General features: G+C 47.8%; 1 protein-coding gene across 1 annotated transcript; it reads right to left on the reverse strand.

Moving 5' to 3' along the window:
- Nucleotides 1-9639: 9639 nt before the first annotated feature.
- LOC132212671 (PRAME family member 12-like) lies at nt 9640-11067 on the reverse strand. The gene has a single exon (XM_059658694.1). The coding sequence runs from the start codon at nt 11065-11067 to the stop codon at nt 9640-9642; it is 1428 nt and encodes a 475-aa protein (XP_059514677.1).
- Nucleotides 11068-23692: the final 12625 nt, after the last annotated feature.

The raw sequence follows: 23692 nt of genomic DNA on the forward strand, positions 1-23692 counted from the left end.
CCCCCATTGACTTTTTGCAGCTGAGTCTTTTGTCCTGAGGTGGGTCTCTTATAGATTGCATATAATTGGATCATGTTTTTGTATCCATTCAGCTACCCTGTGTCTTTTGATTGAAGCCTTTAATCCATTTACATTTAAGGTTGTTATTGATAGGTACTTACTTATTGCTGTTTTAATTCTCTATGCCTAGGTTTCTCTCTATATATTTATTCTCATTACAGCAACCCCTTTAGCATTTCTTGCAGTACTAGTTTGGTGGTGATAAACTCCTTTAGCCTTTTTGTCTGGGAAGCGCTTTATTTCACCATCTATTTTAAATGATAACCTTGTTGGATATAGTAATCTTGTTTTTAGATCCTTGCTTTTGATTATCTTGAATACTTTATGCTATTCCCATCTGGCCTGTAGAGTTTCTGATGAGAAATCAGCTGACAGCCTTATGGGAGCTCCTTTATAGGTAACAAATTGCTTTTCTCTTGCTGCCTTTAAGGTTCCCTCTTTGCCGAAACCGGTTTGGCTCAGTGGATAGAGCGTCGGCCTGTGGACTGAAAGGTCCCAGGTTCGATTCCGGTCAAGGGCATGTACCTGGGTTGTGGGCATATCCCCAATAGGAGATGTGCAGGAGGCAGCTGATTGATGTTTCTCTCTCATCGATGTTTCTAACTCTCTATCTCTCTCCCTTCCTCTCTGTAAAAAATCAATAAAATATATTAAAAAAAAAAAAGATTCCCTCTTTGTCTTTAATCTTTGGCATTTTATGATGTGTCTGGGCATGGGCCTACTTGGGTTCTTCTTGCTTGGGACTCTCTGTGCCTCCTGGACTTACGTGACTTTCTCCTTTACTGTGTTAGGGAAGTTTTCTGCCATTATTTCTTCAAACACATTCTCTATGCCCTGATCATTTTATTCTCCTTCTGGTACACCTATCCTATATAATAAAAGAGTAATGTGCAAATTGACCCTAATGGCGGAACGACCGAGTATAACTGGTCACTATGACACGCACTGACCACCAGAGGGAAGACGCTCAATGCGGGAGCTGCCCCCTGGTGGTCAGTGTGCTCCCACAGTGGGAGCTCCACTTAGCCACAAGCTGGGCTGACTGCTGCGAGTGCAGCGGCAGTGGCGGGAGCTTCTCCCGCCTCCTTTGCAGAGCTGAGGATGTCCGACTGTGGCTTACCTGGGGAGTGGGCTGAAACTGGCAGGTGGACATCCCCTGAGGGCTCCCAGGCTGCCAGAGGGATGTCTGATGGCCAGCGTAGGCCCGATCCCCCGGGGAGCAGGCCTAAGCCGGCAGGTGGACATCCCCCAAGGGGGTCCCAGACTGCAAGAGGGCACAGGCTGGGCTGAGGGACTCCTCCCGAGTGCACGAATTTTCATGCACTGGGCCTCTAGTTATGTGAATATTGTTACATTTCATGTTGTTCTATAGCTCCCTTAAGCTGTCCCGTTTTTTACTTGTTTTTTGTTGTTGTTGTTTTGGTTCTCTGGTTGCTTTTTTTCCTAACCTGTCTTCAAATTCACTGATCCAATCCTTGGCTTTTCCTAAACTTCTGTGTATTCCTTCCAATGTGTTCTTTATTAGTGCCATGTCATTCTTTATTTCTTACTGGTCTATTTTCATAGTTACTGTATCTTTTCTCATGCTGTTGAGCATCTTTGCCATCATTATTCTGAACTGTATATCTGATAAATGTCTTATCTCTTCTTATGTTTAGCTCTTCTTCTGAAGAATACTCTTGTTCTTTCATTTGGGGGTTGTTGTCTCCCATTTTGCCTGCCTGTTTGGGTTTGTGTCTGTGTATTAGGTAGACCTGCTGTTACTCCCAGCCTCTAGTGCAGAGCACTGTTTCGGACTGGCCCTGAATACCCTGTTTGGAGAAAGCAGCCCACAGCGTGCGGCTCCCTCTGCTGGGGCTCGGTGCCTTTGGAAAAGGCCAAGATGTGCACCCCGGTTTGCTTTTCCTAGCCCTGGGCCCAGAGGAGATCGGGCAGAGAGTCAAAGCCTCTGCCTGTAGTCTGATTGTGTTCAGGCTGATTAGCTCAGTCTGCTAACCACAGGGTAGGGCAAGAGGTCTAACAGGGTGGGGTAACTGCCTCCCCTCTCCCGCCCCCTCGCCCCCCAAAACCACCTAGATATCAAAGGTCTGTCTGAGAAACATGTCCTCTGCTGTGTGAGAGAATGACTCAGTCTGGGTTATGGGTTAACTTCATAAGCTTGTTAAGGCCTGAATGTGGTCAAACTGTGCGTCTTATCAATGTCCCTGTCCCCCTGAAGATCATCTCCTCATTCTATTTTTATATATAAGTAAAATTATAACAAAAATGTGGGGTTTCCTTCCAGGGTCATGGATGTAAAGTTAACACCAGGGATCGAAGAGATTCATTTCCCTTGAAAAGTGATCTGTGCCCTTGTGGCGTTTGAAACTATCCCCTGGAGTGTGAGGTGCTTCTGGGTGCTGGTGCTGTTGGCTCCCCTGGGTGTCTTGGCCAGGGACCCCTGCAAGGCCGTGTGCTCAGGCACTGGCTGCCTCCTGTGTTGTCTCACACATCTTTTCCTAAGAGGGAAAAATTTCACCTGAAGTTCTAGCAATCAGAGATTTATTTGGTGAAAAAGTAAAGTTTACAAGAATGCAAACTCTCTAGGGTTGAGCAGCTGACTCCATTTAATTAGACAATTTTTCTAGGAGGCCTCCCATGAAACACTGTGCTGGGGAAGAGGTTTTGATTTGCAGGTGGAGGGCAGGAGGAGGGAATGAATTACTGTCACCTGGGGTGGAGGGAGGACTCCCCAAATAAACTTTATGCAGAAAGTGAGCATATTTGGTGTTTCCAGAGGGGAAAGAGGGAATTTGCATCGGGATGGGGTCTGTTTATTGCCTTCACTATCTGATAAGCATAGACAGAGAACCCCCCCCCCCCCCAAGGCTGGGTGCCTTTGAAGCCCTCCCAAAGGTCGGAGCTAGGCGCCACCTCTGTTTGTCCAGACAGTGGTAGCTGAAACTACTCCCCCATTTATTATTATGTAAATCCTTGCTGATGGGCTAGTCTGCCTGTTGCAGGGGGTCACCTGCCTAGGGCTATGCTATGGGTGCATCCCAGACCAATAAAAGCTTGGTGAGGCCTGAGCACAGAGAGGAAGTCCTTCGGGACTTGCTGCCTGGTCCCCCAATATTGCAAAATTATCTCGTGTCTTTTTCTCTCATTTGTTGTGCGGCTCCTCTTTCAGATACCGAACCCTACTCCACGCGAGTCGTGGAAGGAAACACTTAACAATGGGGATTCCAGACCAACATTCTCTTCAAGAAACTCAAAAAGATGTAGTGACCCTGGCCCTGAGCAGCAGGCCGGTGGTGGTCCTGGGAAGTTCTTTAAGGAGGGGCAAGGTGGCTGTCGGTCTATGGAGCTTTGCAAGGTGCTGCTGTTGGGCCTCGGGGAATCTATGGCTTGGACACAGGGACTCTCCCTTTCAGATCCTGTTAAATACTCACTTAGGGAGATAATTTTTCTGTGCCAAGTCATATGCAGACAGTTTTTCTTTATTTTGTTCTGACAGCTTGGTGAAATGTGTAATAATTTCCCACACAAATGACTTATTAATCACAAAGTGGGAAAATCATAATTATAAAGAAGAGAAACTGGACAGTGCTTAACCAAGTGATCAAATGCATAGAGCCCATGTAGAGCAGATGAAAATCTGTGCCTTTGACCTGCGACCCCTGGGTCACCCCACCACTGGAGCCAAAACGGCCTGCCATAAATCCAACAGTGAGAGAGCCAGAGACAGAAACAGAGGGTAGTTTATAAAATAAACGGACAATGATGGTACTAAGAAATGTCCACAGTACGAAAGACAAAGGTGGAAAGAGAGTTCCAGGTTAAAGGAGGCCAGAGGGACACAGCAGTGCAATGCAGCAATCAATCCTGAACCAGGAAAAGGAGTTGCTGTAAAGAAGGCTTTTGAGACGTTTAAGCCTGGTAGATTACATAAAGTGTCAATGGTAAATCATCTGAATTCGATAGGTGTGCTATGTGGTGAGGGAAAAGAATGTCCTTATTAAGAAACTAGAGGCCCAGTACACAAAAATTTGTGCACTCGGGAGGGGGGCCCTCAGCCTGGCCTGTGCCCTCTCACAGTCTTGGACCCCTTGGGGGATTACCACCTGCTGGTTTAGGCCCGCTCCCTGGGGAATTGGGCCTAAGCTGCAGTCAGACATCACTCTGGCAGCCCGGGAGCCCTCGAGGGATGTCCACTTGCCAGCGGGAGCAGGCCTAAGCTGCAGTCAGACATCCTTAGCACTGCTGAGGAGGCGGGAGAGGCTCCTACCACCACTGCTGTACTGGAAGCCGTCAGCCTGGCTTGTGGCTGAGCGCACTGTGGGAGTGCACTGACCACCAGGAGGCAGCTCCTGCATTGATCGTCTGCCCCCTGGTGGTCAGTGTGTGTCATAGTGACCAGTCATTCCCAGTCTTTATGCTGTTTGCATCAGTTTGCATATTACCCTTTTATTATATAGGATAGAGGCCTGGTGCACGGGTGGGGGCCAGCTGGTTTGCCCTGAAGGGTGTCCCGGATTAGGGTGGGGGTCCCGCTGGGGTGCCTGGCCAGCCTGGGTGAGGGGCTGATGGGTGTTTGCAGGCTGGTCACACCCCCTTCAGGGTGGGGGTCCTCACTGGGGTGCCTGGCCAGCCTGGGTGAGGGGCTGAGGGCTGTTTTCAGGCTGGCCAAGCCCCCCGGCAACAGAAGCTTCCAGCCTCTCCTTTTTTTCTTTTTTCTTTTTTATTCTGGGGTATATTGACCTTCTATAATTGAAACTTTGTTGCCTTGAGTGGAGATCAGAGCTGGCTCCTGCTCACTCCAGCTCCATGGCCACGGCTGGCTGAAAGCAGGTATCTGGGGTTTATTTATCTTCTATAATTGAAACTCTGTTGCTTTGAGTGGAGCTTAGAGCCGGCAGGGAAGCTTGGCTTCCTCCATCACTGGAGCAACCAAGCCTCCTGCTCATTTCAGCTCTGTGGCTGCCGGCCACAATCTTGGTTGGGTTAATTTGCATATAGTTGCTCTGATTGGCTGGTGGGCGTGGCTTAAGGCATAGAGAAGGTATGGTCAATTTGCATGTTTGTCTTTTATTAGTGTAGATACACACTTCAGTATTAAGGGTAAAGGAGCATGATGTCTGCAACCTCCTCTCAAATGGCTAAAAAATGTGCACATATTCTATATAATAAAAGCCTAATATGCAAATTGTCCCCTCCACTGGGAGTTTGACTAGGAGGTGGGGCCGTCTGGCCAACCGCCCACGGCCCCTCCCCCTGGCTGGCCCCACACCAGCCGGCGGTGGTGGCAGGCAGCTGGGGGAAGGGAGGTTCCAGCCAGCAGCCACTAGGGATCCTACCCATACACAAATTTCATGCACTGGGCCTCTAGTTACACTATAAATCTGTAAATCTTACATATTATGTATATACTTTCTCTATAAAACACTATATGTGTATGTACACAAACAGTGTATTTCCTCAGAATGAGGACATTCTCTTACATGTGTCTGTAAGTATAGAGAAAGAGAAAAAATAAAATAAATGCAGAATGTAAAAAAACAGGGTGAATCTGGGTGAAAGGGTCCCAGGAGTATCCTTTTTATTTTGTATCTTTTTTTTGTTTAAATCATGTTCCATTTTTTCTCCTTAGAATCTTTGTATCATCCTTGCAACTTTTCTGTAAATTTGAATTATTGCAAAATAAAGCATTTTAAAAATAAGTCTGAATTATAAATTTAAGCATGGTGTCAGAAATATGTTAGTGGAGGTGCCTTCAGCAAAACTGGAATAGCTTTGGGGATTACCACTGAAGCCCTTGGCAAGCATACCCAACAGGTTCCCACCCGCAGGCCCTGCCTTCCCTCGTCAGCGGGAGCTGAGAAGTTCTGCTGCATTTTCTCTCTGGTTTTACACTTGAAAGTGCAGCTCAAAAAATCTCCCTGCTGCCTCAGAATAGCTTAAATCTAGTAAAAACTGAGGAGGCCACAGGACAGGATGGTGTGGGTCCCGTCTGTCCTGTAGATCGGGGGAACCCTATGTGGATCCTTAGTAACCCTGACTGCCAGAGCTCCAGGTGTGTACTCAAGTGAGAAGTGCTGTGACCTGGCCCAGGTGAGGGGACCAGCGCTGACTGCAAACATGTCAACTCCTACACTGCTGGGTCTGCAACCTACACCCCCAGCAGACATGCACTCACGGGGAATGTACTGGGCCATAGCTAGGTCTGAGCACTGTCTCAGGGCTGACTGAGATACATGGACACCTTTCATTTTGGCCCCCCCCAGTATCCCTTTTTGGGGGAACTGTCCATTTGACTTATGCCAGGCGGCTGGGGCTGGGGCCTCCTTTCTCAGCATCCCGCATGGAGAGGGAGCCGTGAACCGGTTCGTACAAGTTAGGAGGCACTTTTGGGATTAAAGAATAAAGACAGACAGACACAAAATAGATTAAAAGCTTGGGCTGGGTGTGGTGTCTGCCCTCTGACTCAAGGGACAGACAGAGAGAGCCTGCCCTCTGATGGGGGGACAGACAAGAGAGAGCACCTGCACCGAAAGCTGTTTGTTATATACTCGAATTACAGGAAGTTACATCACATCTGGGTGGGCCTTGAGCTCGACATCATGAGATTCATCCCCTTAACACTGGGCGGGGAAAGTCAGACTGAGTGACATCCAATCTTTTGACTGGTCCCGCCCTCAGGGCATGGCTCTGCCCTCGCTCTGAGTCCCAGCTGACCTATCTAAGCCAAGTGTTTTTGCCAACGGCCCTTAACATGATTCATATTGGCTGTGGAACCTGGGACACTAACTCAGCCACCTGGAGAGCAGGTGGCCCTTCTGAGCAAGTTGTCCTCTCTGGACGTCTGAGTGCCGGGAGGGACCGAATGCAGCCAAAGCCAAGTCATTGAGCGGCTCTGTCCGTATAGAAAAGATCGCAAGGTCAGAGTCTTACACATTTTGTCTCCAGGGCCAACACAAAGCCTGGTTTGTAATAGGTCCCGAGTAGCTCCTGCTTTTCCTTTGCCTGACCACTGGCAGGTTCACTTGCCTGTTAGTTAAGGGTCCTCATCTATGCTTTACCTTCGATGCCACTTTTGATCAGCAAGGACTTCAGAAAACCAAATGGAAGAGCCAGGGTGCTTAGAGGAAGATTCTGAGGGACTGGTGAGGTCAGCATAACAATTCTGTGCTATTTTTCACTGTCCAGATGCCTTTAACTCTGAGTTCCTACCAGCGTGCTGGTTAGCTGGGATTGCGAGATGAGGACCTCCCTGCAGTTTGGATTATTGCTGGGGCTCCTCTAGGACTGGAGAAGGCCGGTTTGGGCCTGAAGGTGCTCTGCAGAGCGCCCAGGTGAGAGAGGTGCCTGTGGGGAGGGCACCCACCGAGCAGCACCCTCGAAGGCACAGCCTGCTCCCAAATAGGGCCCGTGAAAATCGGCTATCCGAGAGGCGGGCCGGGTGGGCAGCCACTGAGGTTGGCCTACACCATGTCCATCCCAGGTCATGTTGATTGTTTATAGTTACCGTTGTTCGTGCTCTTCAGGTAGCGTCTAGAAGCAGTCCAAAATGAGCTGGCCGAAAACCACAGTTCCCATGACCAGGAAAAACAGAAAGCAGAAACTATTTATGAAGACAATACCTACGTTCCTATTTCTAATCATTATGTAGTATCTTAAAGTACATGCGTTTTAAAATTTATTGGTGTGTAGGCAGTGCTTTCATCGAAATCCATTTCTGTGTTTTAAAGTCCATTGCTACATGATGTGTTATGCTGTGCTGTAGTTACGCATAATGAATTCGTTATTGCTAACTTAGTTGTGTTTTAATGGTTTACTCTCCCTGAGTGTCCAGTGAAGCTTTACTTCTAAAAACATGTACCAGGAGACTGCTGGGGAGGGACACACCGGGGGGCTTTGAGCCTGACTGCTGCCTGGAGGGGAATTTGCACACGGTCCTTGGGTCGCCACACCTGCCCAGTGGCTCCCCAGCGTCCGTGCCGGAGAAACCCACTGGAGGACAGGAAGGAAAAGCCCAGGCTCTGCCGGACAGACGTGTGTGCTGTTTCAAACGAGACGTTTCTCAGAGATGCCGTTCTGTGCTTTTCAGGAGATGAGGCCTGGGAGGCACTTTATTCCAAATCTTCCACAGAGAAGAAGGGCGGGCGGGCGAGGCCTCCAGGGGCACGCCCAGATGGCAGTTTGCCTGGAAAAATGTCTTTTGGGGGAGGGGCTGAGAAACAGTTATGCTCTGAAGACCAAGTGTCCCCAAGGCTAGTGTGTGCCAGAGCCAACAGAGGATTGTTCTAAACGCAGGTTCCTGGGCCCACTTGGGGTTCCGAGTCAGCAGAGCCTAGGAACTAGCATTCTTAAGCACCTTCTATGATTTCAGGGTCTGTGAGAAATGCCCTGGCTGTGACCTAAAGGGGTGACTTCACAGACTTACACTCAAGACTTGCCTAGCAAGCCTCAGGTTGGCCTTGGAATTGACAAAGAGTAGGTCCACCCAGCACTACTAGAACCAAACACTAAACACTCAGAATTTCAGGGAAAAATATCATAGATATTGTTCTATTATGAATGGCACCACCCAGGAGAAGGGGAAGAAGCTAATGCTCAAAAGCCTGAACTCCCTGATGGCATGTAGGTTACACATTACACAGGGCAAAATCACAAGAAATAGAAATGTTGAAGAATATTTCTTTTGAAAATAAAACATGAACTTGGAGTGGTGAACACACAATACAATATACAGATGATGTCTTATAGAATTTTATACTTGAAACCTATATAATTTTATTAACCAATGACACCCCAATAAAGTCAATAAAAAATTAAGTTCATAATAAGTCAAATACACAAAAATAAAAATAAGAAGAAGAAGAAATGAAAAACCCAATGTTTTGTGTTATTTGGAAGATGTACTAGTAATGTAGGAATCAGAGTGGCTTCCAGAAGGACATTTCTAACCCCGCTAACGAGTCATACATGCGGTGTTTGTAACACATGGTCTTACAATGACACTGAAAATTAAAAGCACTCCCTGCAAAGTGCAATATGATCCTTTTTATTTTTTACAAAAGTTACATGTTAAGTGTTAAGGCAATTACAAATGGATATGCTAAAATAAGGTTCATTCTAATTCAAATAACATTTCACAGAATGTTAAAGGATAATCTGCAAGTTTATTCTATTTTTAAAGGAAGCTTTTATGTATTATTTATTTATTTATTTTTTTGGCCTTTGAAATTGTCTTTATTTCTGATCATTCCTTTCTAACCATCCACCTGAGGATTAACTCCCACAGATGCACCTCGAGCCCAAATGCCCAACCCCTCCCCAAGCAAATCAGATTCATAATTCTGATAGTAGGACACTTTGCCTTTGAGGTCCCATGAACTCCCCAACCTTTGTCCCTGCAATCCTGTGCCTGGGCTGGGTCCGTCCCTTTCCTCATTCACACTGAACATGAACATGAAACATGAGTGGCCCCGCATACTGCACCCCAGTCCAAGGTTTCTGGTTCCAGGGGCCCAGAAGGAAACCCTTGTTAGGTGCACCTGGTGAGCAGGGTCACTACAGGGGCACATCACGGGCTCCATGTCATGAAAATGCCACGAGATAAAAGTCCCCAGAGCTAAAGTACTTGGTGTGAAGACGGATGGTCCTGGGTTGTCCTAACTCGCTCAGTGTCTCCATGAGCTCAGCCTGGATCAGAGCAACTCTCTCCTGGTCCACAGTCCCCTCGGTCCTGTAACACTCCAGGGGGATGGGGTACAACTCGAACTCTAAACTGCGCAGCCCGGCTGTGTGGCGCAGCAGCTTCTCCACGGTGGCCATGGAAAATTTGTTTTCAGAGATGGTGAACTTCCTGAGCTGGTGACAGCGGCTCAGGACAGGCAGGATGGCCTCGACTTGGGAGTCCACCATCGCACAGTTATCCAGTTGCAGGTCCTGGAGGGTGGGTGCCACTGCCTCCAGCAGAGCTCGGAGGGGCTTGGCACTAAAATTGGTGAGGTTGGCGCCATACAGACGCAGGGACTTCAGCTGCCTGAGGTTCGGGCACTGGAACAGGTGTCTCAGGTCTGAATGTGTCAGCTGCCAGCAAAACCATACGGAGAGTTTGTCCAAGGGCGTCTGCAGGCACCTGAGCATCTGGTCCAGCCGGCCTCGGAGGAAGGAGGGAGACTCCATGTTGAGGTCTCGGAGGTGCTGCAGCCTGCGCATCTGAGTGAGGAATTGGGAAAAGGATCGCTGCTCCTCCTGCTGTTTGCTGACCCAATGCTCTTCCTCCTCGGCCAACAGGTTGATGTGGGAGAGAGAGAGTCTCTGAAGGTTACTCATCTGACCCAGGTAGAGAGCAAACGATCCCAGGGTGGGCAGGTCCCAGGGGTAGTCCACTTCCACCTCCTGGATGCAGTCCAGCTGCACCGCATCCAGGACCTTCCGGGCCCTCTCGAAGGGCACATCAAAAAACCTCAGCGCCTTGCAGCACAGGTGGACCAGCTCTTTTCTCTGCTGGGCCCATTGGATGATGTACATGAAAGACCTATCCCGGTCCCTTTCATTGAAGTCAAGGTCTAGGAACACCTCCAAGGGAGCCAAGGGGTGCTCCATGTCGGGGCTGGAGCTGTGCACAGCCACTGGTCCCGTAAGTGAGCACTTCTGGGTGCTGTCTCCACACCACATTCTCCACAAGTTGTCACCCATGTTCCTTAAATCCAGCACCCGCAGTTTCCACCTCCTGGGCCTAACCTTCTGGGCAAGCAGAACGTCTAGCTCATCCAATATGGCTTTTAAGACCATGACCGGAGGCAGCTGCATCAGGCCCCCCAGAGGGAGGAGAGTGAAGGGCCAGGCGTGCACCATCGCTGTCAGGGGCTGCCAGGTTCTCCCATGGTAGGCTTGAATGAACAGCGGCGGGAAGAGCTCAGCGGGCAGGTACTCCAGAGCTGAGATGGCTGAGGCCTGGTCCCTCAGCAGGCTCTCTCCTGCCAGCTCCAGGAGTGTGGGTGGGGTCTGGAGGCTCATCTTCAAGGTGCTCAGAAAGGAATCCTGCAGAAACGTCTGCTGTGATCGGGCTGGCTGGGGCTCGGATCTCAGACCTGGTGGAGAACAACCGAACTCTCTGTAGAGCTGGAGGACTCTGAATCTCTCCTCTGGTGCCTGAGGTTTTTATACACCTTCTCAAATGCTAACATCCAATCAGAACCCTCAGTCTCTATCCCTTTATTCTCAAGGGATTATTGCCTCTCTGCAGATGAATGGATTGAGAGAAAGTTAGGGAGGGGCAAGGTGGAATCCTGGCTCATGAATTCCTTTCAGAGACACTGAGTGAAGTTGACTGATGGCCCATCGTTTTCATCCTCAGTGTGAGACAGGGAAGGGTGTAATGGGTTTCTGATTGCTGGGGTCCAACCCCAGCAGGTCCAGGGGTCCCCAAAGGTGTGGACGGAGTCAGCAAAGAAGCAATGACACGGAGACAGCGTTCAGTTGATCAGCAGCCTAGCCAGGATCTCTAGCCAAGTTCTGGTCAAGTTCTGGTTGTCTTGTTACATCTGTATTTATACCAGTTGATTCCAGTCCTATCAATCTCTATTCCAAAGGTTAGGGCGTTTCTTATCTCCATTCCAGGGAGTAAAGATTATGTAGCTTAAGTGTGATTGTTCGTAGTTAAAGTGATTAACTACCCACCTGGCACTTAGTTAAGGGGTTTTATCCCCTCCCTAACTTCAGGGAAAAATCCCTACCTGGGGAAACAACCTTTCTTGGAGAGGTGACCTTGGTTAAAACACATAGCGCTAGGGGGAGCAAACATGTTAAGAACAGTATACTATATATGCCAGGTCCCTTGAAACATATGCTGTGCAGATGTTTCTTTCCTGCAGCGACTGTGTCAAGCAGCAAGGATGGACTAGCTTCTCCGGCAAATTCCCCCTTTTTTATTTTTTAAATGATAGCGCATGTAAATTAGCGGCCACCTCTCAGATTGGGTTGTTTAAGACTCGAAAGAAGACTGACAAGCAATGATAGTGAGCATAGCTATAAACATAGTGGATGGAGTGCACAAGGAGCCTTGTTCCTATAGAAGGTTGCTGGCCTCTTCAGTCAAGGGATTTCAGCTGTCCTCAAGTCAGGGATTTGGTTATCCTTGTTGATCTGGCCAGCGGGCGGCATCATTGGCGATGGGCTTCCCGAAGCGTCAGCGAGTTGAAGGGCTGCATTAAAGGGTCCATCAGGGCCGTGCTTGATGGTGGTGTTGGTGTCCGAGGAGGAGTAAGCTGTGCCCTCTGGGTCAGCTGATATGGAAGATGGAGGGTAGTAGAGAGAAAAAGAAGAGAAAGCAAAAGAACTACAAGGCATGGAAGTGTTTAGAAAAAAGAGGGAGAAGAAAGGGAAGAAGGCAGCATCCTGACACAGCCCTTTCCTTCAGCTGCCCCTTTCCCTGTGGTCCAAGGTAGAACTGGGAAACAAGTCCTGTTGCGGTGAGAGGGCAGCTGCTGTCAGCCGGTCTCTGTCTTTACCTGGGTCCCGATCTGAGCTGGGCGTGGGAAGTGAAGCAGCCATGGGGGCAGGAGACCTCCCTCAGAAGGGGTGAGGGTTCCGGCCTCTGCAAAGTTGGGGGGTGAGGGTCTGTGCCCCACCTCTGTTGACCCCCAAGTTGTCTCCTGATGGCCCCTCTGAGACTGTGCCTGTCTTAGGTTGTTCCTTCCCTGAGGAATCTTACCCGTCTCTGGCTAACCAGCCATCCTCTGGGGCCAAACAGGGTGATGTGAGGTTCAGTTCTGTCTCTTTGGTAGCCTATGCCCCCGTGGCCTCCACGCCCAGCACCTTCCTTGGGATCCCCTCACCTGCTGGCGGGGCCCCGGCCCTGGTCACATCTCTTGGGGAACCCAGGTTTCTTCTCCAGGGAGGGCCCAGCTCACAGCATTGGGTGAGAGGCAGATCCATGGCACCAGCCACAACAAGACCTCAACTTCAGCATGAACAGAAAGCCAAGGCAACAACTGTGGGCAAATGGACTGTGAGAAGAGGGTCCCTCTTGACACAAGAGCAAGAGGGGCCAATATAGGACAAAGGAGGAACGGCCTGTCAGCATGTAGTCCCAGGACAGGGATTTCTCAGCCCAGGATGTCAGGCTCTTGGCACAAGACAACTCCACGTATGGGGCATATACCAGACACCCCCTAGTCACGGCAGAAAAGGGAGGTGCCCTTCCTGGAACAGTAGGGTAGGGAGATTCTAGAAAAGGCTGTGCTCAGAAGAGAAGGAGAAAGGCCAAAGAACAAGCAAACAAGTAGTCAGATTTAAAAAAAGAAAAGAAAAAGGAAAGGAGATGTGGGGCAAAGCTGGGACATATGGACAGACAAAAAGGAGGCACATGTGATCCTCCCAATGACAGGTTGTTCCAGCTCAGGGCTGTACATCTGCTGCAGACAGGCACTGGTCAGGTGTGCTGGGGTGAGGTGGAGACGGAGGGCGGTGAGACATAAGATTGGACTAGATGGTCTGGAATCCACACAGGTGAGTCTGCGTCCTGTGGAAATATACAAGCATATCCTCTCCCCCAGGTTAAAAGTACATCAGGTCCCTTCCAGGCTCCTGTAAGCAAGTCTCTCCATTTGACGAGGGCTCTAGGTTTAGTTAGATCAGGGTTCCAATGTCTGTACATCGGGGCATTTCCCTCAGAATCTACATTTAGTATATTAATTACAAATAGAGCATGTTGTAGAACATGATGAGGAGAGGAATATTTAAACTAATTTTCTTGTAATTTTTTGTAACAGGAGTAAATCAAACACCACTGTGGCTATATAATAGAACTCCCATTTGAGACAAGATATCTCTTCCCCACAATGTAAAGGGGTTAGTCGTAATTACATAGGGACAGAACTTCATCAGCCCAAGTTAAAATCTGAGAACTCTTTTTTACTTTAGATTCCTTGTCTAGTCCTACTAGGGAAGTGGAGGTGGTGTGCGTGGGCCATGAAGAGGGCCAATCCTTCCCTGCTATGCAGAAAACATCTGCTCCTGTATCCAATAGACCTTCAGTTGGTTTCCCCTGAATTTGTAAAATTTTTGTAGGTCTAGTAGCATGGATTTCTTGTATCCAAAATGCTGCATCAGTAGATCCAAAGCCTCCGGCCCCTCTAGCTTCCTGGGTAACAGCTGTCCCTATTTTATGTATTGGTAACAGAAGTAATTGGGCAATTCTCTGGTTGGGCTGAATCTGTATAGTTGTGGTGGGTGGGGAAAGTAAAATCTGTATTTCTCCTGTGTAGTCTGCATCAACAACTCCTGGGATGACTAAGAACCCCTGTAACGAGGTGGAGCTCCATCCTAATATTAAACCTACAGTTCCCTCAGGCAGCGGCCCAGACACTCCTGTAGGAATGGCTGCTACCAGCGAGTCTGGGGTTAGTATTGCGTGGGTGGTTGAATGGAGGTCCAATCCTACACTGCCTGGGGCTGCCCTGAAGAGGTCACTGACTGATTGAAATTTCCAGAGGGGTTGAGGGTTGATGCCCCTATTATTGCAGGGGCCTGAGGCTGGCCCCCTCTCAAGTTTCCCAATTGAGGTGATGGGATATAACCTCCTTGGGAGCGGTTTGTAGAATTTAAAGGCCGACCATTTTTATGGTATTTTGATCTACATTCCTTTGCCCAATGGAATCCTTTCTGACATCAGGGACAAACAGTTTTTGGAGGGTTAATATTATTCCCTGATGTATTTCCAGGCTGTCAAGGAGCTTGTCATCTGGCTTGAGTATTATTATTTCTATTTGGGTATTCTCTGCTAAAGTGCCCAGATAAGCCACAAGAGTAGCAGTTCATATTTCTTTTATTACCTGTATTATTGCTGGCTTGTCCTATGCCCTGTACATATTGAGGGTATGTCTCCCCTTTGAGAGCTGCAGCTATAGCTACACCCTGTATAAATGCTGGACTTACATCAGCACACTGTTTTATAAAATCATTTATAGTTCCTGTTCTGCGAATTGGCCTTAATAAAGCCTGACAGGTATTATTAGCATTTTCAAAAGCCAGTTGTTTGATTAGGATATCGGCTGCCTCTTTGTTATTGATTACTCTCTTGACTGCCTGGATGAGGCGAGAAAGGAAATCCTGATATGGTTCCTCAACCTTCTGTTTAACCTCTGTAAGGGTGGTTGTTTTTCCTACTGTATAAGGTAGGGATTTCCAGGCATTTACTGCACAACTGGTTGCTTTAGTAAGTGCCTCTTTGGGCATATTCATTTGCTCTTGAGCCATGTTAAAATCACCTTCTCCTAATATCATGTCTAGGGTTATTCCTCCTCTGGAATTTTTGCTAGTGCCTACAGCTCTCTTAGCAAGATCATCATATTCAGTTTTCCATAATAAGTAATCGCCTCCTGAGAGACAGGCTTTACAAACCTGTGACCAATCATAAGGAGTCATCCATTTACTGGCTAGGGCTTCTACCAAGGTTTGTGTGTAAGGAGCTAGAGGTCCATATTCAGAGCAGGCCAATTTTAATTCTTTAAGTACTTTGTAAGGTATAGGCTCCAAGGTGGGGTTTCTATTCCCACCAGACTCATTCTCATATGTAATTGGGAAGCAGAGTGAGAATTCAAGATCTCCATTAGCTTCAGCTTCTCTTATCGCCCTTTGAAATTTAGACATGGAGCTCATAGGAGCCGCAGGACCTGGTTTAGGCTTCCTTTCTAATTTGGGGAGCCTGTTTTGAATGGAAGGGTCTCTCTCCTCTCTACTGACTGGAAAGGACCAATGGTCATGTTTATGATATTTATTCTCCTTCCGATCAGTAGGCATAGCTAAATTGCTCTTAGATTGAGCTGGAGACAATAATGATGTGTCCTCTTTAGGTGGAGCCAAGGGACTATTTAAAGTTTGAGAAAGTTGAACCGTTTCTGTCTCTAGTGCCAAGGTGTCACGAATTGAATTCCAGAGGGAAAGGGTATCTGCCGGGACCTTCTCAGATCCATGGTAGCTGTAATAATTCTTTAATTGCTCTCCTACTTTAGTCCAAGTTTCTAAATTAACAGTTCCATCCTCAGGAAGCCATTGACATACGTCTTGTATAAAACTTTCTGTCTGACTGGGAGTAACCTTAACTCCTCTGCTAGCAAGCATATGCGTTAAATGATTAATACAGTCTTTTTTCTTTAGATTCAGTATGACCCATCTTCACAATCTAAGTTCTGTACTATCTACCCGCTTACCCTACTTATCCTCTATAGGGGGGGTCTGCAGCACCCTATGGTGCAGTCCTATCCATCCCGAGTGTCGGGGGGGGGGGGCGGGGGGGGGACGAGGCGGCTTACCTAAGGGTCCCTGTTTGGGCGCCAGGTCCCTTGAAACATATGCTGTGCAGATGTTTCTTTCCTGCAGCGACTGAGTCAAGCAGCAAGGATGGACCGGCTTCCAGCACCTGATGTTAAATAGGAAAAAACACAACCTGAAGGCATGGTTGCTGGGGTCTTTGGCCACATCAAAACTATTAGAACATTGCAGAGTTAAAGCAGCCTCCAGAATTCAATGGGGCCATCCCCAAGACAACAAATAAAATGTGTCCATGCATCACATTAGGTTTTATGTCAGGTGACATAGCAGACCATGAGCTCCTCAGGGAGCAAGTGGTGGGCAATGGAGGATGTGGCTGTCCCTCTAGACCCCAAGGCTTCTCTGAGGGAGGTGAGGTCAGGAGCACCATGAGAAGCAGGGTCAGGGCTGGGCAGGGTGGGGATGGTTCCTCCTAATGGAACCCTGTGAATGACCCAGGGCCACGAACATGATGGGTGTTTTTTCTTGAAAGAAAAGAGATAGAGCCGAAACCGGTTTGGCTCAGTGGATAGAGCGTCGGCCTGCGGACTGAGAGGTCCCAGGTTCGATTCCGGTCAAGGGCATGTACCTGGGTTGCGGGCATATCCCCAGTAGGAGATGTGCAGGAGGCAGCTGATCGATGATTCTCTCTCATCAATGTTTCTAACTCTCTATCTCTCTCCCTTCCTCTCTGTAAAAAATCAATAAAATATATTTTAAAAAAAAGAGAGATAGAATCGAGGAAACTTTTATATAAAAATATTTTAGTGTCATATGTAAGTTACTTTTCATAATTATTCCAGAAGGTAATTCTAGGTAAGTATATAACTAACTCAGTTACAGGGTGGCGAGAGCTGAGGGCTTCCTGGGCCAGGGCCTTTTAGTGATAAATCAGGGCCAGCCTCGGGCGCTGCGCCAAGGTGTCTCCCCTCACCCAGGTGGAAGGCTCCCAGTTCTTTGGTCTGTGGACATCTGTCACCTCTCCCAATGGTTCAGGTCAGGGTCCTGCCGTGGGGGCCCTAAGTGAGACAGACCAGGGCCTGTCACACGGAGCTCCCAAATGCCGCCTACTGGGCCCTCCGATGGGGAACAGAAACAGATGGGTGGACAGGAGGGTTCTGAGCAGGACCCGGAGAAGGCTCCACTGAGCAGTGGCCTTGGGCTGACCCCTGCGTCACAGGATGGGGCAGCCAGGGAGCAGGGAGGGCAGAGCAGAGATCAGGGACCTTGAAAGCCCAGGGGTTTATTTCCCAAACTATGGGAAACCGCGGGGTGACCTGAGGGATTTATGTTTTACTAGGCGGCCTCGACCAGTTTCATTTCTCCCCGGGGTTCACTGGCCCGCCAAGGGTCACCGGCAGGTTGAGAGGCCACCTTTGCCTGCGACATGCCCATGTTCTTCAAAAGAGGAATGCAGCCCTTCGACACTCACACACGGAAAGAAAGCCTACTCCTCCTGAGGACGGATTTCCACTCTCGAGCAGACACTGAAGTAGCGCCCTTGGGTGGCGTGAGGAACGTCTGCTCCTGGGCAGGGGCCTGAGCTAAACCACCAGCACGCGCCTATTCACGTCTTTTCTATAATGTGTTTGGGATGAAGCCGATCATGTTGCCTCTCTTTTCCTCTGCAATTCTGGAAACAGCCGCGAGAGGGCGTGCCGCCCCTTCTGTGTGCGAGCGGTGGCTTCAGAGCGACTTCTTTTCCTGTTGCGGGGGGGTGGGGGTGGGTTGGGGGGGCGGGGGGTGGTCAGGTTGGGGGGGGGGGGGCGGGGGGTTTGTAGGCGGCCGTGTTCCCAGGAAATGTGGCGACCAACCGGCTCCGGGCGGAGGAAGCCCCAGCATCGCTTGCCCACCTCCTGGTGTAAATGCCCCCGGCGCCAGATTTCAAGCTCCAACTGTTCAGCGAGAGGATCGCGGGCTTCCTAGCGGCTAAGCTCCAGCGGGCGGGGTGTAGGGCCGGGTCGGGCGGGGCTGGGGAGACTGGCCGCTCAGAGGCAGAGCTGAGCAGGAGCTGCAGCTGGAAAAGTGCTACCCAGAAATGTAGGCTTTTCCCACCTTGTAAACTAGCAAATAAAATAGAAAAAACAACAGCTTACAGCCGGAAAGTGGAAAATAAGACACTTTAAAAAACAATATTTTATTGATTTTTTACAGAGAGGAAGGGAGAAGGATAGAGAGGTAGAAACATCAATGAGCGAGAAACATCGATCAGCTGCCTCCTGCACACCCCCTACTGGGGATGTGCCCGCAACCAAGGTACATGCCCTTGACCGGTATCGAACCTGGGACCCTTACAGTCCGCAGGCAGATGCTCCATTCACTGAGCCAAACCGGTTAGGGCCAGACACCTTTTCTTAACCCACCTGCGAGGAACTCCGACGCGCCCTTCCTGGGAGCCAGACTAGGGAACCCCAGCCTTGACCAGTCCATTCCTCCCTGGGCGCTTCACGCCGACGCCTGAGGAAACGCTGCGCTGTTTGAACTTGTCATGATTGACTTTATTTCACGCTGTGTTAGTGGTTCAACATGTAGCTGCGTCCACTGAAGAACTTAAGAGAATGGAATGCCCAATTTGCGTATATTACATATATTTGGCATTCTAGTGCAAATACAACGTGTTCAGCATGCTTGGTGAAGAGAAAAATCTTTTCATGTGTATTTTCCTGTTAACTGGGTGCGTGCAAAACTTAAAACAAAAATAAGAATGAAAACGAAGGTGAGAGTATTGAAACAAAAGGGAAAAAAGGAATTAATTTCATTGATCACAACACAGCACACTGCTTTTGAAGGGGAAGTCGGGATGGCGCCTTGCAGTGTGACCTCGCATAATAAACTGGGACCGTCACAAGGAGTGGTTCAGAGCGCAGCTCCCAGGCGGCCCAGAGCAGCAGCACTTACTGGAAATGCGCACCCTCAGGCCCTCCCCAGACTTGCTGGATGAGAAGCTGTGAGGTGAGCCCTAGGGGAGAGCATTGGCCTGTTGACTGAAGGGACCTGGGTTCATTCTGGTCAGGGCACATGCTGGGGTTGCCAGCTTGATCCCCAGTAGGATTGGCAGGAGGCAGCCAATCAATGATTCTCTCTCAGCATTGATGTTTCTCTCTCTCTCCCTCTCCCTCTCCCTTCCTCTCTGAAATCAATAAAAAAAAAATATATATATATATTTTTTTTTAAAAAAAAGGAAAAGAAACGGTGAGGGGGGCCCGCCCAGAAATTCATGTTCTTGCAAGTCCTCCTGGGGTCTGAGAATGACTGGGGTCCCCTGAGGCGTGTGTTTATTCTCCCCGCCTCTAGATGGGCCTGAAGCCCAGGCCTTATGTTTTGAAAGGGGGGCTTCTTCTTCTTCTTCTTATTTTTTAAACATAAAATTCTATAATGAACTAAATCTTAGGTGCAAAATTAATGTAAGAATAAAATGAAAAATCAATTTAGGAACTAGAGCATTACTAGCACTTACAACTTCCCAATGCATCTCAAGCCAGAGGGCACTGGGCAGTAAGGTGCTATTATTTTAATGTCTCTTTTTAAAATTACTTCAGAGTCTGTAATATCAGTGACACAAACTGTTTCAAGGTTATGACTAATTTAAGTCATAACTTTCAATTTGTGTTCTCATTTGTAGAGTCCTCATTTTAATTTACGTTCTTTGTGAGCAGTTCCTTAAAATTTTTCATTTTTGTAAACTTCAGAGTCCACATTATTGATTAGTTTCAAGGTTGCAGCATATTTGTTTTAATTATCTACAGCTTCCAATTTTGTTGCAATTCATAATATCCTCATCAAAATTCTATAACTCTGGCCCTCCCTCCCTCCCTCCCTCCCTCCCTCCCTCCCTCCCTCCCTCCCTCCCTCCCTCCCTCCCTCCCTTCCTTCCTTCCTTCCTTCCTTCCTTCCTTCCTTCCTTCCTTCCTTCCTTCCTTCCTTCCTTGAAACCATTTACTGTCTTCATTAGCTGAGTATAGACAGAGACCCCCCAAAAGCTAACCTTTGAAAGTCCTAGCAAAGGTCAGGGCTGTGAACCACCCAGTTAATTTAGATAATGGTAGCTAAAGCATCATCCCCACCTTAGTTCACTGAATTCCTTAGATACTTGTGTAGATCCTTGTTGATTATTGTTGATCAAATATTTTGCCTGTTTCTGGAAATTGTCTATCGATGAGCTAATCCACGTGTCATTCAAACCACCTTACCCTAGGGCTATCCCAGACAAACCTCCTTACTCTAAGGCTACTCCAAGCTCAATAAAAGGTTGGAGCGGCCTGAGCTTAGGTGGAAATCCTTCTGGACTTGCCCGCCTGGTGCCCCAATATTTCAAAATTATCTCGTGTCATTTTTCTCTCATTTGTGTGCGGCTCCTCTTTCAGATACCGAACCCTACTCCACGCAGAATGTGGAGGGAGTCTTACACGACACTTCCTTCCTTCCTTCCTCTTTCTTTCTTTCTCTCTCTCTCTCTCTCTCTCTCTCTCTCTCTCTCTCTCTCTCTCTCTTTTGTAAAAATGTCTGGTGCTCAAGCAAAGATTGATTAAACTAGCTATACCGGCATTAAAAGTTAATGCGTTTTTGTTTCATTTTTGCCCACACATCAGGAGTTACCATGGTTACTGAGAAGGGTCCAGGTAGTGCCAACTTGCAGATGTGCTGATACATTTTCCCTGGCTCAATGTCTCGCAGGGGGACCGAGAAAGGGGCGAGTCCAGCTGGCACCAGGCGTGAATGCTTCAGAGCTTTGTCTACTCCTGTTTCCTGTGGTTCTTTTTGTTCCTGGGGTCATGGTAAATGTACATGACATCACATTTACCATTTTAACCATTTTTAAGTACACAGTTTTGTGGCTTTAAGGACATTTGCAGTGCTGTGTAACTATCACTACCCTCCTCTTCCAGAACTTTTTCAGCTTTCCAAACTGAAACTTTTAAAAAATATATTTTATTGATTCTCCACAGAGAGGAAGGGAGAGGGATAGAGAGCCAGAAACATCGATCAGAGAGAAACATCGATCAGCTGCCTCCTGCACACCTCCCACTGGGGATGTGCCCGCAACCAAGGTACATGCCCTTGATTGGAATCGAACCTGGGACCTTTCAGTCCGCAGGCCGACGTTCTATCTACTGAGCCAAACTGGTCAAAGCCCAAACTGAAATTTTGTGTCCATTAAACAATAACTCCCAATTTCCTCCTCCTCCCCACTGGGAACCACTTTTCCACTTTCGGTCTCTATAAATTTAACTACTATAAGTACCTCATATAAATGGAATCATACAATATTTGAACTTTTGTGTCTGGTTTATTTATCTCTATATATAAAAGCCAAGTGACCAGAATGACCGGTTGCTATGACACGCACTGCAGCAGCCAATCAGCCAGATCGGGGACCCAATCGGCCCCCCAACCACCCATGGCCCCTCCCCCCAGCCAGCACTGCCCCCAATCAGTCCCCCCCCCCATTGGGGGTGGGGCCGGCTGACCTTCCGCAGCCCCCCCAGCCGGCCCAGCCCCTATTGGGCCCTGATGGGGGCTGGGGCCTCCTCCCAGCTGGCCCGTCCCCAATCAAGCCCCCCCACACCCCAATTGGGGTAGGGGCTGGCGGGCCAACCTCCCTCATCTCCTCCCCCGGCCAGCCCTGCCCAATCGGCCCCCATTGGGACAGGACAGCTGGACCCCACCCGTGCACGAATTCATGCACCAGGCCTCTAGTCTTAACATAATGTCCTCAAGGATCATCCATGTTGTTAGCATGCCAGAATTTCCTTCCTTTTTCAGGCTGAATAATATTCCACCGGATGGATTATACCAGGTTTCATTTATTCACTTCTCCCAATAATGGACACCTGGGTACTTCCACCTTTCAGCTGTTGTGCATAATGCTGCTGTGAACCTGGGTATACCACTGTCTGTTTGAGTCTCTGCTTTCAAATACTTTGGGTAAGATCCCCAAGAGTGAAATTGCTGGGTCATAGGGTGATTCTGTTTAATTTTTTGAGAAAACACCATGCTATTTCCCACAGCACCTGCACCATTTTACATCCCCCCGGTAGTGCACAAGAGTTCTGTTTTTCTCCACATTATTGCTAACTTTGTTATTCTTTGTTTTGTTTTATAATAGCTATCCTAATGGGTGTGTAAAGTGGTATCATGGTTTTGATTTGCATTCTTCTAATGACTTGTGATACTGACCATCTTTTCTTGTGCTTATTGGCTATTTCTATATCTTTGGAGATGTCTAGTCAAATCTTTTGCCCACTTTTCAATTGAGTTGTTAGTTTTTTTGTTGTTGAATTGTGGGAATTCTCTCTATAGCTCTATAGGCTAGATATTAATCCCTTATCAGACATATCATTTGCAAATATATTCTCCCATTCTATGTGTTGCCTTTTCACTCTGATAATTATGTCTTTGGATAAAAAAAAGTTTTTAATTTTGATGAAGTTCAATTTGTCTGTTTTTTCCTTTTGTTGCCTGTGCTTTCAGAGTCAAATCCAAGAAACATAGCCAAATCCAATGTCATAAAACTTTTACTTTATGTTTTCTTCTAAGCATTTTATAGTTTTAACTTATATTTAAGTCTGATCAATTTTGAGTTAATTTTTGTGTGAGGTGTAAGGTGGGGGTCCAATTTCATTTTTTCCCATGTGAGTAGTCAGTTTACCCAACAACATTTGTTGAAAAGACTGTCCTTTCCCTGTGATTCTGTCTTCTTTGAACATAAGCTTCCTTGGCATGTTGAGTCCAGACACATAAAAGAGAGCTCCCTAAAGTGCATATTATGGGTCTAATCAATCGGACAGCGATGACCATTCTATCTTGTTCCAGATCCAAATATTGATACCTTAATGGACTCCTTCTTGACTACTAGGGATTCACTGCTGAAGTCATTAACTCAATACATATTTATGAAGCACTTCCCAGTCCTGACACTGTTCTAGGCAGAGATACAGCAGTGATCAAAGTGCCATTCCTGGCCTTGGGAGTTTCCATTCCAATAGTCACGAGACTGGAGAAGGAAGGGTAGCTCCCGAAATGGGGGTTGGAAAAGACAACTCCGTCATGTTCACTCCAACATGTGAACTGCTATCTATACTAAACAACCTGCCACTCACATATATGCCAAGAGCCTTTAGTAGAAACTGTCATACTCTAATTATAAATTTTGTTTACAAAAAGCTTTTGGCAGATAAGTTTATCCAGATTATATTTTAATTGTCGTAAGTTACATAAACACTACTTCTAAATGAGAATAATTTTACAAGGCAGAATAAAATAAGTGTTTAATATATATATAATTTACCAGTGTTTCAGAGAGGAAGGGAGAAGGAGAGAGATAGAAACA

This window comes from Myotis daubentonii, chromosome 11 (genome assembly GCF_963259705.1).
Source record: "Myotis daubentonii chromosome 11, mMyoDau2.1, whole genome shotgun sequence".
Classification (NCBI taxonomy): Eukaryota; Metazoa; Chordata; class Mammalia; order Chiroptera; family Vespertilionidae; genus Myotis; species Myotis daubentonii.

What these genes read in the sequence shown, in the direction of transcription:
- LOC132212671 (XM_059658694.1), bottom strand. Translation starts at nt 11,067, where the DNA reads ATGAGCCTCCAGACCCCACCCACACTCCTGGAGCTGGCAGGAGAGAGC.